This window comes from Rhinoraja longicauda, chromosome 31 (assembly GCF_053455715.1).
Source record: "Rhinoraja longicauda isolate Sanriku21f chromosome 31, sRhiLon1.1, whole genome shotgun sequence".
NCBI lineage: Eukaryota > Metazoa > Chordata > Chondrichthyes > Rajiformes > Arhynchobatidae > Rhinoraja > Rhinoraja longicauda.
Window position 1 is genome coordinate 12,766,834 of NC_135983.1, and position 17,498 is coordinate 12,784,331.

Sequence of the window (17,498 nt, forward strand, 5' to 3'; positions counted from 1 at the left end):
TTGCATTTTTATTGATTATTCTTATTGGTCTTATTGTTGAACTGCGGGTAAATTTTCATTTCATTGCACATTTATGTGTATGTGACAAATAAACGACTATTGACTATTGACTATTGACATACATATACAACAGGAGACCCCAAAACCAATCCCTCTGGCACACCACTGATCACAGGCCTCCAATCTGCAAAACAACCTCCACTACCACCATCTGACTCTTACCACCAAGTCAATTGTGTATCCAATTAACGAGCTCACACTGGACCCAATGTGATCTAACCTTCTAAACCAGCCTACCATGCTGCACTCTGTCAAAGGTTTTGCTAAAGTTCACGTACACAATGTCTACTGCCCTGAGCTCATCAGTCCTTTAGGTTAATACTTCAAAAAGCTCAAACAAATTTGTGAGACACGATTTTATTTATTTTTTATCGCACACACAAAGCCGTACTGGCTCTCCCTAACCAGTCTTTGCCTTTCCAGATGCAGATCGATTGAGTCTCTCGGATTCCCCTCCAGTATTGGTTTCCCACCTCTAATGTTGAGAGTCTGACATTATGGTTGGGTCAGGCAGGCTTCAGTTTTACCTTCCATCACATCTGAGTTGAATAACAAATGAAAATCCCTTGTCCCGACAGTAAGAAGATAACTTTTGTTTAGAAAACCCATTAAAATGATATATGGTTAAAAAGCTGAATGTGAGTTATAAAGGCTGGCAGTTGCTATTGTCCATGTTCAAAGATAAAAACAAGTTTTCTTGTGAAGCCATAGCAAGCTGACACATAGATTGAAAACTTGACACTTTATAAAGTTAGTGATAGATGTGTATATCATCACACACATTAAAATTGTAGAAAATAGCATTGATGTAAAATACATCATACTCCATGAAGTGGCCATTCAGATGGGTCTGATAATTCTATTTTACAGCCCTTTTGCAAAATAACTTAAAAGTAATGCAATGCCAGTATTTATACACGACTTTTACAAGCAGACAGTTGAGCATATGGGATGTCAATTTTCATGTTAATTCTTTGACCCAAATTGGCCTGGGTTTTTATCCCGTTTTTCGCCTCTCCCAGGAGATCACATGGTTCTTTTGGGTGGGAAGAAGGACGATAGTGGGAAGGGGGTTGGGGTAGGATCAGCCATGATCGTATTGAATGGCGGAGCGGGCTCGAGGGGCCGGTTGGCCTACTCCTGCTCCTATTTTCTTGTGTTCTTAGTGTTTGGAATTCTGCCCATAGTGAAATAACAGTGGATTAATGGAATTGTGATTTTAAACTGCAGAGACTAAGAATATTGTATTTGTAACAAATGGGTATTCAATTGCAAATGATTAGCCTTTTAAAACTGACCTCTCTAACCAAATAATTTTCTCTGATTGAATATTGCACTTTTTAAATCGTTACAAATTCCTTTATGTGACATTATGATATCAAAGTAACCTGGACACCCACAACACGGTGAAAGCTCATTAAGTTGCTTAGGAAAGAACATAAACACCTCCATGCAAAACCATTTAAATACTTCACCTCCAGGAGATTGATCAATAGGGAACAGGATGCTTGCCTGATTTACAGTAACTGCAAAAAGAGAGACTACGTGACTTTGAAATGGAGGGTTGAGGCTTGCAGGTGTATTGAGTGATCCCCTTTGCAACTAGGATTCCCCTTTTGGCAATGTGATTGCTGACCTGGTTGCAGAGCTTTTAAATGCAAACTATCACATCAAAATGATATTCAGAAGTTTAAAAGCATGATTTTAAAGCTTTGAATTTGTTCTTTATTTGTTGAATGATTCTCTATTCCTGATTCAAATAAACCAATATATCGATAACTTTGTTTTCTTTGCCTTCGTAAATGTCTCTGACTGGCATTGCCAAGGAGCCAATCATAGGGCCTAGGTGAACAGTCTGAATCTCCATCTAAAATTTCATAGTTGAGCTAGATACTGGTGTGAAGCCACTAAATGACGTGCACAAACATTGGAAAGTTGCAGCTGTATCAGGAACCCAGATAAAGAGTGCACCATAGAGCACCAAGAAATGATGATAAAGGAAGAACTAGGGTTAGAAATGCATAGTTCCCTGATAGTGGAATAGAGTGGTGAGGAAGGCATTTGGCATGCTTGCCTTCAAAGGTTGTGGCACAAAGTACTAAAGTTGGGACATTAAAGTGCAACTTGTCACAAGTATGTGAAGGACTCGACTGTCTATGTCCTAACTCGCATCTATCACCTGTGTGCTTATTGCCTGGCACATGCTCCTGGTTCAGCAATGTCTTGATTTCAAAAATGTGGCTTGCCCTTCCCTTCTTGTATGACACTTTGAGATGTCTGCGCTTTGATGAGATGCTTGTTTAAACTTGAACAAACTGTTCCCTCACTAGCAGCCATGCTTTCAGCTGCCAACATCATAAGTTCTGAAATTCAGTCCCTAACCTCTCTTGAAAGCAGATTCCTTGAAAGCACTAGCGTGAGGTGCATGGGGATGTTTTTGGCAAGGTTTTGGCAAGGTTTTAGCTCTCTGGTCCCAACAACATCCTTGTGAATGTTTTCTGCACCGTCTCCAGCTTGATCCATCCTACCTATAATATGTTGAGCAGAATTGAGTGCAATACTCAACGTCTTGAGCAGCTGTAACATGACTTACCAGTTCAATCTCATCAAGGTCAGGAAATGCCTTCAACTCACTGCTCTGACTTTAAGTCCTGAAAACAGTGACAGAAACTCCTTCTACTTGATGAGTCCTCTGGAGCTCCATTGACAAAGCAAGGAATGCCACTCCAAGAAATGTTCTGGCTTTCACAATCGCAGTAGTTGCTCTGGGAACCACTTTTTTTCTTTATTGTAAAAGCATGACGGGTGTTTTATGGCAATTCAAGGTCAAAAATCATAATCTTAATTCCCCAAACAGCATCAGATCTTGCTGACACCACAAGCATTAATGGAACTTGTGATCTGCTGCATAAAATACATTTTCTGTTGACTTTTTCAGATATCTCGGGGTGTGTGTTAAAGAAGATAAACTCTATCCTATGCTTGAGGTAAATATTTATTTACTTCAAAACTCCAATGCAAATACGAGACACAAATTGGTTCATTTATATTCGTAAATGTTTTCAAATTCCATGATTCACAGTACATTAATGGTGGATGCCTGGAAGAACTGCTGGCCAATAAAGAAGTTAACCTGACCTGGAAGGATAAAGTGAACCTTGCATCAGACATTACCCGAGGAATGGTGTACCTCCACTCAAAGAATATCTATCATAGAGACTTAAACTCCAAGGTAAGATCATAATCATAATCATACTTTATTAGCCAAGTTTGTTTTGCAAAATATGAGGAATTTCATACGAGGATGCAGACTGAAACATTGAAACATCGAAAAATAGGTGCAGGAGTAGGCCATTTGGTCCTTCGAGCCAATCGATTATGGCTGATCATTCAAAATCAGTACCCCGTTCCTGCCTTTTCCCCATGTCCCTTGATTCCTTTAGCCTTAAGAGCTAAATCTAACTCTCTCTTGAAAACATCCAGTGAATTGGCCTCCACTGCCTTCCACAGATTCACTACTCTCTGGGTGAAAAGGTGGAAGTGGAAATTCAACTTCATATTATATAAAATGTTGAACACTATGCAGCAACGTACCCTCATTGGAATTCATTTCTATCGGTTTTAATGTTACATTCAGTTCACATATTTATATTTTATGTGGCAGGCTGAACTTTAATAGGAGTAAAAATTATATTCCCAGAAATATTTCAAAATGTAAAACAAACCTTCAGAGGACACTGAAGCAATTCAATACAATGCAATTTTAGATTACTTTAGCATACCTCTCTCCAACAATCCCCCTCCATGGAATGGCTGGAATTGCTGAACCTGCACCAGGTCCACCCTTGTGCTGTTTCAATAGGCAGCTTTCCCTGTGTAAGTGCTGGGAAAATGCAGCGCTGATTATGCTCGGGCTGGCAACAGTACTCAGCTGCGTGGAAGGTTGCAGCTTGCCTGTTCGTGCATACTTGCACGGGCGTCTTGCAAGAGAGCCAGGAAGACACGATGCAACTTTTTAGGACTGGTTAGGCCGCATTTGGAATATTGCAGGCAATTCTGGTTGTCCAATTGCAGGAAGGATGTGGAGGCTTCAAAAAGGGTGCAGAAGAGGTTTACCAGAATAATGCTTGGATTAGGGAGTATTAGACAGGGAGAGGTTGGAAAGACTTGGATTGTTTTCTCTGGAATGCCGCTGGTAGACCTGATAGAAGTATATAAAATTATGAGAGGCATAGATAGGGTAGATATTCGGAACCCTATTTTCCAAGATAGAAAACTCAAATATTAAAGGGCTTAGCTTTAAGGTGAGAGAGGCAAATTTTTAAAGACATGTGCAGGGTATGGTTTTTACATAGAGAAAGACTGGACCATGCTGCTTGGGTGGTGGTTAACGCAGGTACGATTGTGACATTTAAGAAAGTTATGGACAGGCATATGGATCTGCAGGGAATAGAGGGTTATGGATTACGTGCAGGTTTATAAGAGTTGAACTTGACTTCCTGTTTGGTACTGACATTCTCAAGGGCCTGTTCTTGTGATGTACTGTTCCATACTCTATGTCTCAAACGTTTGCGTAGTTACACAGGTAAAAGTAGGCAGTTGTGCACAATTTATGGTTATTTCGCAGAAATTTTGGGCCAAAGTTGTTTTTCATCATTGTTTTGAAGGTTATTAATTATCAGAAAAACAGGTGAGAATATTTTTTTTTAAAGTAAAATCCCTATTTCACAGTTGCTTTAAAAGAATGATTTGGCAGCATGGTTCATTTTATTATTGTTTCATTTCGGGGACTGAGGTTTGAATCGAGGCAACAATATTGTCTTTTGGGTATATTGGTCCAAGGTGATTGGATGGTCTCAAACCAGTTTGTAGTTTAAGCAATGGGGTAAATGTGTTCATTCTTCAAAGTTCAGAGCCAAATATTTAACTTGGACCCCAGATGCTGCTGAGAAATGGAAACGTCATTATTAGATCAACATGAGTGACAGTTTTTAATAAAATCACATTTAATAATGCAAATAAAAAACAGGCATTGAGATTGTTTATTGTCAAATTCTGGGATTAAATGCATTTGTCTCAAAATTACTTTGCTGTTTCGTGTGTGAAGGCATAAAAATGAATTTATAGTTACAAAGCAAGTACAGTAACAAAACCAATTTGGTGGAATTGAAGATAGTCACAAAAAGCTGGAGTAACTCAGCTGGACAAGCAGCATCTCTGGAGGGAAGGAATGGGTGATGTTGCGGGTCGAGACCCTACTTCAGTCTCGACCCGAAACGTTGTCCATTCCTTCTCTCCAGAGATGCTGCTTGTCCTGCTGAGTTATTCCAGCTTTTTGTGTTTATCTCCGGTTTAAACCAGCATCTGCAGTTCCTTCCTACACAATTGGGTGGAATTAACTGGTCTTGCTGGAAATTTGATAAAAAATGGAAATTGTCAAGGCATTATGCCTTCTTTTAAATGTAGAATGAATTAAAAGTTTAATGTGAGTGCAATTTCTGAATGGAAACATTGTGGGATGTTGAACAGACATTTTGTTCAAAGAGATAAAAGGATAGCTTTCCAAATATAACTAATCATCACTAAAAAGTGAACATATTTAAATATTAATAAGCTTCCTGTAAAATATTTATAAGCATTCTGTTCAATTTTCATTTAGTTATAAATGAATAACATGCTCCATTGAGTCTGATAAAGACTATTTCCTTTTTATTGTGTATTGTGTAGGTGGCATGTAAAAGGATTCACATTTCAGTTTATCACAATAGAGCCGCTTTTATTCATTTTCCATCTCTGTTTTATTTGAAAGGTATTATTTGAACGGCTTTGTGCTCTGAGGATTGATGGCTTCTGAAATTGCAAACGCCCACTTGTCTTCATGTGATGTTATAAAAGATTGTTAAATCATTTTCCAAGAAAACAAAACCCTCTTCCAAATTATACAGTGCGCTTTACTCTTTAGACTTTAGTGATACAGCGCAGAAACAGGCTCTTTGGCCCACCGAGTCTGTGTCAACCAGCAATCATCCCATGCACTAGCACCATCTTACACAAGAGGGACAATTTACAATTTTTACCAAAGCTAATTAACCTACAAACATGCATGTCTTTAGAGTGGTGGGAGGAAACGAGAGCACCCGGAAAAACACGTGGTCATAGGGAGAACGTATAAACTCCGTACCGAGGCACCCTTAGGCAGGATTGAACCTGGGACTCTGGCGCTGTAAGGCAGCAACTCTACCGTTGTGTCACTATGCCGCCCAAACTCAAATGGTTTACTACCCTCTTCATGAAAAAATATTGTAAGTGACCTACCCCTTGTTCTCAATGTATACCTCCTGGTTGCTGACTGTAGGCCCATTGCTGTAGTATACACCACCTGCAAATTGCACTGCAGTTAATCTCTAGGCCAATCAAGCAGCGCCTCCCAACTCATGCTCCAAGAAGGATAAGAGCAGCAGTTGGGAGGGAATGCCACTGCCTGCTGTGCACCTGCAAGTTAGAAGCCATCCTGGCTTAGAAAAGGATTACAACTCCAAAGGGTCTCGACTTAGCATCACCCATTCCTTCTCTCCTGAGATGCTGCCTGACCCGCTGACCTACTCCAGTATTTTTTGTCTACCTTCAATTTGAACCAGCATCTGCAGTTATTTTCCTACATAACTCCTTCATTGATGATAGGTCTAATTCCTGAAATGCCTTGCTCAAAACAAGGTGGGAGCATTTTAACAAGAAGGATTTCCACTGTATAGAAAGTGATGTGCTGCCATCTTAAAAGCAAAAGCAAATCACGATGTGTAGTAAATGCGAACCTTGCCAGCTATGCGCATAATCTGAAAAATGAATAAAGCGCAGCCCACTCTTACCAACATTAGATACAGGAGAGGGTGTAGAGGGAAGGATCATGGCTGTACCCCAATATAATGGGGATAAATTGGTCGGAAATTTGAGTAACTCAAGCCCCATAATAGATGAAAGTTGTTGCCGTGAGTGATTAAAATAATAATGAGATAAACACAAACAATTACTTATGTTTAATTTATTATTGTCATGTGTACCAAGGTACAGTAAAGGGCTTCTGTTTGCTTGCTATCCAGTCACTCCAACATATCCAAGAAATATAAATTGAGAAGACATCGATTTGAATTGATGATAAAATTAATTTGATATTTTATGAACGACTGTCAATGGAAAAAGTTTTTTAAAAAAAGAGAAGTGGCAAATATATCCATCATGTACGATTACCTTTATAATGAGAGAGTTAGTATGTTAGGCAATGAGCTTTAATGAGACAGGACTTCTTAACTTTTCTTGAATTTCCTTAGGTCACTGCACAAGAACATGATGTCACCGAGCTGACAAGAAGTGCAAACACCAAGCTAATTTAAAATAGAATTTAATTGGATCTCGTCTTTAATTCTTAAAAGAATATCAGTAAATTTCACATTTAAACTTTAGGTGTTGTTTATTCTTCTGCATGATATACAATCTATTTATTCATCTGATTTAATTTTGCATTTGGCATTATGCATCTGGTTATGTATTCATTTTTCAGAATCTGGATGTCACTAGCAAGGCCATTTATTGCCCATTCCCCTAATTGCCTTTAAGAAGTTGGGGATAAGCTGCCTCATTGAACCACTACAGTCCTTTCAGTGAAGATATTCCCACCGTTACTGTGCACTACGGGAGTGTTCACAATGAAGGATCAGGGATATGTTTCCAAATCAAGAACATGTTGTCCTTTGATTTGGAGCCTGCAGTTGGTCTTCCCTGCTTATGGTGATGGGGTGTCAGCTAAGTTTTCTTGTTTGCTCTGGATGGTGTTGAGTTCTTTGAGAATTGTCAGAGCTGCACCCGTCGAGGGGAATGGAGAGTATTCCATCTCACTTCACTTGTGCCTTGTAAATTATGGAAAGGCATTGTGCTGTCACGGGATATCCAGCCTCCGTCCTGCATCTTATAGGCACAGTATTTATGTGGCTGGTGAGGTTTCTGGCCATTGGTAATCCTCAGGATGTTGATGGTAGGAAACTCTTCGACTTGTCCAAATGGAATTTTGAACATTGCGCAATCATCAATGAACGTCACCTTTTCCAACCTTATGAGGGAAGGAAGGACATTGATAAAGCAGTTGAAAATGGTTCCTCAGTGATATGCCCTATGGCTGAAATGATCGAACTCCCCAAATTCCAATCTTTTTTCCTTGTGCCCGGAAAAACTCCCGCCACTGGAGTGTTTTCCCTTTACTCTCCATTGACTTTAGTTTTGCCAGGCCATCTTGATGTCTCGTTGCTTTGTTGTCAAGGGCAGTAACTCTCACTTTACTTCTGGAATTCAGCTCTTGGGATTAAGACTGATGCGAATTGGAACCAAGTGGCCTTGGTGAAACTTGGATTGGGCAACAGTGACAAGGTTGTTAATGACTAGGTGCTCCTTGAAAGCACTGTTGATGATGCTTTCCATCACATTGCTGATGATTGAGAGTAGGCTGACCAGTGATGATAAGCTGTATTGGGTTTGTCCTGCTTTTTTGTCAACAGAATATACCATGGTACATTTTTATACATTGTCATGATCGATGAGAGTGTTAACAATATAGTGGAACATGTCTGGTTCTGGAGCACAGAAATACAAATAGGGTGCTCTCTGACCCCTTAACCTTTGCTCTATTCATCACTCTCGTAAGATCACCAACAATGAACTGAATTAGCCAAAGATTGGTTCTGTGGGAATCTCATTGTAAAGCTGAGAAGGATCCTTTATTCGGCATGTATGTGTGAAAATGGTTGGGACTCCTCCAGCCTTGTGTTTCGCATCATCAGGCTGGACCCTACCACCATACGCTCGCCCTGTTATTCAGGCGTTTGGTGTTCCTTAAAAAACAATCTACTACTACCAATCTGGTAGAATCTCTCTTTTCTGGTGCATCTGGGATCACATGGCACTGGTTCTTGCATGCCACGCTTGCTATTTAGCATACATGAGGTCTATGGTGCAGTGTTACAGTACTTTGGTTATTTGGAGTATTGCATGCAGTTCTGGTCACCCCATTGTAAGAAGGATGCTGAGAAGGTTTACCAGAACGATGCCTGAATTAGAGGGTATCAGCTACAGGGAGAGGTTGGAGAGACTTGGATTGTTTTCTCTGGAATGGTGGAGGTTGTGGGGAGACCTGATAGATGTGTAATAAATTATGAGAGGCATAGAGAGGGTAGACAGTCAAAACCTTTTTGCCAGGATGGAACAATCAAATACTAGAGGGAAGAATCAAATACTATAAGGTGAGAGAGGAGCAAAGTTTAAAGGAGATGTTTGGGTACGTTTTTTTACATCGAGGGTGATGGGTGCCTGGCACGCCCTGCCAGGGGTGGTGGTTGAGGCAAATACATCAGTGGCATTTGAGAAACTTTTGGATAGGTCTATGGGTATGCAGGGAATGGAGGGATATGGAGGATATGGATTACGTGCTCGAGTTGGTCCTGATATCATGTCCTGCACAAACATTAACTGTCCACAGAATATTAAAATATTTCAATAGATATAGAAGAAAGAAAGAGGGTGTTAGGGCAAATAAGTTACATGTGAAAATAAATTAATTTGCATTATCTAGTTTATAGCATTATTTTCCTGAACACTCTTAGCATTTGTATTGAAGCAAATTAGTTTCTGGACATCAATGCATTTTGTTTCTGTAATAATTAAAGTTTACAAATACCTTTTCTTTAAATAACAAATAGTATGTGATTGTGTTTTAATTTATGTGAAGCCTTGAACTAGATGTTGTCTTCCTGGAATTTGTGTTTATTTAACGTTAAACGTAGTCCAGAAATTTTGCCCAATTGGCATCACCAAATCTGGCCAATAACACAATCAATGGGTTGTACTTTGCTCTGAAATTCATTCCACTGCCTTCAATGGAACAAATCTCAAAGGAAGAATAGTACACATTGACTACCAGATGATGTATTCCGTGCTATCAACTGGGCTGACTGTCCAGGCCCTCATCTCAACTTCCTCAAACTCAATTGCAACAAATCTGAAATCATCATCATTGGTCCAAAAACGCTCACCAAATCCACCCAAAACTTCATCCTCAACATTGATGGTCTCCCAGTATCCACCTCACCTCACATCCGGAATCTTGGAATCATCCTTGATCAAACCCTCTCCTTCGACAAACACATCACAAAGACAGCCTTCTTCCACCTCAAAAACATTGCCCGTCTCCGTCCATCCCTCTCCTCCACAGCTGCAGAAACCCTCATCCACGCCTTCATCACCTCCCGTCTGGACTACTGCAACAGCCTCCTCTATGGCGCACCCTCAAAAATCATCAATAAACTTCAATACATTCAAAACTCCGCTGCCCGTCTACTCGCACACACCTCGATCCGTGACCATATCACCCCCGTCCTTTATAAACTCCACTGGCTCCCCATCCCCCAGGGAATCCAGTACAAAATCCTCCTCATAACCTACAAAGCCCTCCATAACCTGGCCCCATCCTACCTGACCGACCTCCTCCACAGGCACACTCCCACCTGCACCCTCTGCTCTGCCGCTGCCAATCTCCTATCCCCCCACATCCGGACCAAACTCAGATCATGGGGGGACAGGGCTTTCTCCATCGCTGCTCCCACCCTATGGAACTCACTAACCCAAACCGTTAGAGACTCTTCCACACTCACCACATTCAAAACATCGCTGAAGTCTCACCTGTTCAGTACTGCCTTCAACCACTGAAGGTCACCTCACCTTCTGTCTCCTTTCTCTGTTCATTTATTTATTTATTTATCTATTTATTCATTTCCCTATGTTCTCAAAATCTCTGTAAAGCGTCTTTGAGTATATGAAAAGCGCTATATAAATAAAATGCATTATTATTATTATTATTATTATATCTCTGATGAAACACCTTGAGAAATAATTATAGTGGGGCAGGATCTGCAGTGAGCTGCCTTTGCTTGCTTTTTACATTTGAATAAAGTTCACATTTAGCTGGAGTGATCCAAAGTATTAGCGGTTGCAATGAAGCATCAGCTCGATGCCCTGCGATGAGGCCCAAGTGTCAAAATACCTTCTGTTGCACAATGTTTTGAGGGGACGAGTGAGTGTTGCCGGAATAAGCCTCGCCACAAAGAATGTGACGAACATTTTTGATGTTCCCTGGCTCACATGGACTATCAAACACTCAAAATTTTAAGTTACTTCACCGTTGATTTGCTTCAATTTAATTTTCAAATATAATTTTCAACTTGATTGAATGAGCTTTATCTGCATACTTTCATTCAAAAATTGAGAGATGCAGCATGAAAATGGGCCCTTCGACACACAGAATCCATGACCACCATCGCTCACTCATTCACACTAGTTTTACGTTATCCCACTTTCACAACCATTCCCTACACATTTTGGGACAATTTGCAGAAGGTAATTAACCTACAAATTTGTACGACTGTGTGATGTTGGAGGAAACCGGAACATCCGGAGGAAACCCACGTGGTCACATGGGAGAACGTGCAAACTCCCCACAGTCAGCACTTGATGTCAGGTTTGAACCCGGGACTCTGACACTGAGGCAGTCGCTCTACCTGCTGTGACATCCACTGCGCCGGCATTTCTGGTTATTCCGGTTATTCGTGATCTCATGGAGTGGCATGAAGAGATTTGTGGGACTAGGTTTCCCTCCTCGGGGCCCTGGGATCCTATAATTATTTCAATTAATTTACATTTTATATTTCATCAGAATTGTTTGATTCGGGTGACGTCACGTGGGAGAGAAGCCTTGGTTACTGACTTCGGGCTGGCACGGGAAGTGGTCGAGTTGCCCACAAAGGACTTTGACCGCAAGTTGTCTTTGGTGGGATCTGCTTTCTGGATGGCCCCGGAGATGTTGCGTGGTGAACCGTATGATAGGAAGGTAAGTGCTTCTCTCCAGATCTAGGCAAAGACGACACACACTTTCAATACAAACGAAACCTGGTTCACATCCCCTTTTGAAAACCTGTTGGACATTTTCAATCTATATTGCTTTCAAATTATGTAATCCAGAGCTCTGAGGAGATTCCATTTCAGCAATAAGTTTAGGAATACATAACTTGGAATTGGGAATACACATGTTCAGAATGTTTTTTGTTTTTTTAGCAACAGTTGAATAAGTATTGCCTTTACCCAGGTTTTTTGTTCGGTAAATCTAGAGTGTTGAATGTTCTGTGGCACAAAGTTACATTGTTGATTGTTATAAATGCCATTGACTGATTTATCTGCAAGCTTGACTGTTTGCAAAGATATGTTAATGCCTGGCATCAAATGAAGCATTGTGCTGACAGTTGTTCTTAACCATTGCTTATCTTACAGGTTGATGTTTTCTCCTTCGGAATAGTATTATGTGAAATACTTGGCAGAGTTCCGGCTGATCCTGAAATTTTACCCAGAACACAGGTAGCTATAACGGAGTGATTAACACTAGCACCATGGCGTTTTCAAGCAGTAGCTGAAGGCATTTTCAGAGGAATGGAATTGCTGGCAGAATACTTGATTGTAAATTTGGGATTGGCCTAATTGAAACAGTACAATGATTCCACTGTTTGGCTTGATATAAAGAAAGCCTGATAAGATCATCATTTCTCTGAAACTGGATGAATTGTGAAAGCAGGGCTCAAAAGATTTTAAATCTTATTTTGTTGGATATCCTTCCTGAGTTTGACAATGTACTGTACATGCTGTAACAGGCAGATTTACACAACTGTCGCTCCAGTCACGCCCCATACATGCAAAATGTATTTAGATGCCTTCCTCTAGGTATGCAAGTGAATCCAGACAGCATAAGGGAGATCAAATATTGCTAGACCTGAGATTGGGATGTTGCATGAGAACTATAATGAAGTAACTCCTAACTTTCCCTTCTCAGCAATCAGCCTTTGCAAAGTTAAATTCCCACCCTATTCAATTCTAACAACCTGAGATATTGTTTGTTTCCATTAAGGTGGCTTGCTTTAGTTCATTTTGATATAAGATAGTGAACCGAGGGGGGGGAAATTGTAGGCTAAGTGCACTTGTTATAAATTTTAGGCTGATTTTGATCAGAATCTTGCTACTGAATAGACTCAAATAGATGAGAATGTTTTAGCTCAATGTGGGAAATTGTACTCCTGTAATTATTAAGCATATCATGGGCTCATAAATATATATATGCATGTGTTTCACTTGTCTTAAGAAATGAAACTGGGCAGGTGGTGCTGGGCCCATTCTTGTTTGTGGTTTATATCAACGATTTCGATAAGAATGCACAGGAATACACGGATAGTAATCTTGCAGATGACACTAAAGTGGGCGGTATCGTAGAAAATGAAGATGGTTATGTGTGAGGTGTTGCGTTTTGGGGAAGTCAAACCAGGGCAGGACCTTCACACTGAATGGTGGGGCCCTGGGGAATGTTGTAGAGCAGAGGGATCACAAAGTACATGTACATCATTATCTGAAAGTGGCATCATGGGTAAATAGGGTGGCCAAGAAGCCTTTTGGTACATTAGCCTTCATCAGTCAAGGTACTGAGTATAGAAGTTGGGATGTTATGTTACAGTTGTACAAGACATTGGCGAGGCTGCATTTGGAATATAGTGTTCAGTTTTGGTCGCCCTGCTGTAGAAACAACATCATTTAGCTGGAAAAGAGTGCAGGGAAGATTGAAGAGGATGTTGCCGAGAGTCAAGTGTACGAGCTAAAAGGAGAGGTTGGGTAGGACTTTATACCCTGGAGTACAGGAGATTAAGGGGTGATTTTATAGAGGTATATAAAATCCTGAGGTGAATAGATAGGGTGAATGCAATGTAGGGGGATCAAGAACCAGAGAACATGGGTTTATGCTGAGGGGAGAAAGATTTAATAGAACCTGAGGGGAAACATTTCCGCAAACAGGATGGTGGGTATATGGAACGAGCTGTCAGTGACAGCAGTTAATGGAGGTACAATAACGACACTTAAAAGCCACTTGGACAGGTACATGGATAAGAAAGATTTCAAGGGATATGCCATACGCAGACAAATGGGACTAGCTAGATGGGACATCTTGGTTGGCGTGGATTCTATCTCTGATTTCATATGGTTAGTAAGTTGGTATTGGTTTATTTTTCCCAGATACAGCGAAAAGCTTTGTTTGCTATCCAGTCAAATCATACTATACACTTTAACACAATCCTACACCCACTAGGGACATTTTTTACATTTACCAAGCCAATTAACCTGCAAACCTGTATGTCTTTGGTGTGTGAGAGGAAACCGAAGATCTTGGAGAAAACCTATGCAGGTCACGGGAGGAACGTACAAACTCCATACAGACAGCACCCGTAGTCAGGATCGAACCCGGGTATCCGGCGCTGCATTCGCTGTAAGGCAGCAACTCTACCGTTGTGCCACCGTGACCACCCTATTGGAGGTCTTGTGGATAGTGAGGAAAGTTGTCTAAGGCTACAACTGGATACAGATTGGATGAATAGTTGGGTGGAGCATTAGCTATTAGAATTGAATTCCAACAACGTCAAGTTGATGGGTTTTGGGAAATCAAATAAGGAAATGTTGATAAACAGAGGGACTTTGTAGTTCAAGTCCATAATGACCTGTATGTCAAGTCAAGTCAATTTTATTTGTATAGCACATTTAAAAACAACCCACGTTGACCAAAGTGCTGCACATCTGATTAGGAAAAAAAAAAAGAAACATACAGTGGCAGGCAGCCAAACACAACGGCGCGGCCATCTTGAACAAAATGTTTAACTAAAGCAGAATGATGTAAAGCAACATGCAGGAAAACAAGAAAGCCAATTTAAACAATATAACTTAGCACATTCATTTGATGAAACATAAAGTCTGCCTGTAGTAAGTTTAATTGTAGCAGCGATTCACATAGTAGCAAAGCTATAAAGGCAAATGGAAATCAACCAAGGCAGACAATAAGGAATCCTATTCAAACGATATAGTGCAAACATATAGTTATATTTCAATCAAACTTAATAATCTTTAATAAATTCTACCTTCACAAATACTTGGAGCAAAAATGAGGAATATTAGGCAAATTAGATAAATTACCTCTTCTGCAAATGCACGTGAAATGGGTGTTTTGAAGTTGACTTAAACACACACTCACTGAAGGAGCTTCCATTACTCAAAACCCAACAAAATAATCAAATAGTAAAATAATCCACATCAACTCCAAGGCATGACATTTCAATATTCTGGGCATACTGTTTTCTCAATGATCTTTCCTTCATCGTGAGGTCACAGGTTTATTCGCAACTGTTCATTATGATAGAACATAGAATAGTACAGCACAAGAACAGGCTGTTTGGCCCACAATTGGCCATGCCAAACATGATGCCAGGTTAAACTAATCTCTTCTGCCTGCATGTGATCCATATCACTCAATCCCTGCACATGTAAAAGCCTGTTAAATGTCACCATCACATCTGACTCCACCACCATTTACGTGGCACTAGGTCGAAAGGATGGTGGAGGCAGTATGCAGCATGCTTGCTTTCATGGGACAGGGCATAGAATATAGAAGTTGGGACATTATATTGCAACTTTAGAATACACTGATTAGACCACACTTGGAGACCTATGTGTAGTTCTGTTCGCCACACTATAGGAAGGATGTGGATGTGCTGGAGAGAATACAGAGGGTACTCACCAGTTATGTTGCCAGGATTGGAGGAAGTAGTTATGGGGAGAGATTGGAGAGGCTGTATTTGTTTTCCCTGGAGCAAAGGAGCTGAGGTGAGCTATGTCCTGATGGAGGTATATACAGTATATACATAGGATAGATAGTCAGAATCCTTTTCTCCATGGTAGGAATATCAAAAACAAGAAGGCATAACTTTAAGGTCTGAAGGCAAATGATTTGTGTACACAGTTGTTAATGTCTGGAACTCGCTACCAGAGGTCGTATTGACTACAATCGCTATGTTTAAGAGACATTTAGACAGAAACTTGAATAGGCAAGATATAGAAGGAGACTGACCTAAAACAGGCAAATGAGATCAGTCCAGATGAGCAAAAAGGTTGCCATGGATGTGGTGGGCCGAAGGGCCTGTTTTTGTGTTGTACAACTTGAGGGATGCTGAGAGGAGTGGTGATAGAGGATCAGGAGTGAATGCCAAACAGTTTTCAGAATTATAAGTGCTATAAATTACACTGCAATTATTGCATAATTAAATATATATAAATAACATTGATTTAGTGCAATTAACAGTATTGTAAAACGCATTTAGTAATGGTATGGCAAAGGCAAATTCATAATCAGTGAAGCAATTAAAAATCATTGCATAAACAGTAAAATATTGACACCACATATTTATAGATGGCTTAACTCGGTTTTTAGTTGATCTGTACGTCAATCTTTAATTGTTTTATTGTAATTTTTGTTGTCTAGGATTATGGGCTTAATGCTGAAGCATTCCAGGAAATGGTGAACGGCTGTCCAAAGCGGGTGCTGGAATTAACTGTTAACTGTTGCAGGGTGCGTGTCATTTATAATTTGTCCGCTTTTTGTTCCACTTTTGAACATCACTTGTATTGATCTTGAACATGCAGCCACTACTGAGGAGTAGGTTTTCTGTCTCTCACTGGTGATCATTGTCGAGAGTTGTGTTTTACAGGGAAAGTTTAAAACGTACTGTTCAATATTCTTGGCAGTTCCATGTTCTCAATGAACATGCACAGGTGAAACGAAGGTGAACGGTACGGATGGATATTTTGTCCTGCAGGCTGTAATAAGTGGTTTCGACCATTTATAATAGTAAGATTAAATGAGAACTTACCAGTTCGAAGTTTGATCTGTATTTTATGAGGAGTTACGATGAGGGACTACGTGAAGACCCCGTCCAGCACGCGTGCGCGACATTCTTCAAAGCAGCGGTGTGGATTCACAGAAAAAACACAACGATTGAAATAAATATAGTAAAGAAAAAATAAGAACTTGATTACCAGTTGATCTGTATAAAAAAGGGTGGGAGCGGAGGGCACGTAGTCCCTCATCGTAACTCCTCATAAAATACAGATCAAACTTCGAACTGGTAAGTTCTCATTTAATCTTACTATTTTATTTCGGAGTCACGTGAGTGACTACGTGAAGACTTCAAAGCTTCTGTGATTCCGAACCGTGTACCAGCTCATGCTTCACTCACTGTCTGAAGACCTTAGAGGGAGGAAGTATGTTATCGCGATCAAGAAACCTGTTTGTGAACAAAAAAGGTTTATTAATGACAACAAAAACAGAGAGCTCCCCAGGGCTCAAATTAAATATTATCTGCAGACTCTAAAATTCTGTCTGCAAATGTAGCAGGTTGCGCCAGCGGTTTATTATAAAACCTTTGGAAAGTTCTTTCCGAGGACCATCCTGCTCTGGCCAGAGTATGGTCAATTGGCACGTCCATTTGACT

The 17,498-nt window shown here is 40.3% G+C and overlaps 1 protein-coding gene across 1 annotated transcript in view; it reads left to right on the top strand.

The window, feature by feature from the left end:
- The window catches only part of LOC144608506 (dual specificity testis-specific protein kinase 2), an 83,888-nt gene that overhangs the window by 57,339 nt on the left and 9,051 nt on the right, over positions 1–17,498 (top strand). Inside the window, exons 5-9 of the mRNA XM_078426357.1 lie at positions 2,999–3,047; positions 3,143–3,292; positions 11,810–11,983; positions 12,421–12,504; positions 16,490–16,576. Coding sequence (XP_078282483.1) covers positions 2,999–3,047; positions 3,143–3,292; positions 11,810–11,983; positions 12,421–12,504; positions 16,490–16,576 — 544 coding nt within the window. The remainder of the gene's footprint in view (positions 1–2,998; positions 3,048–3,142; positions 3,293–11,809; positions 11,984–12,420; positions 12,505–16,489; positions 16,577–17,498) is intronic.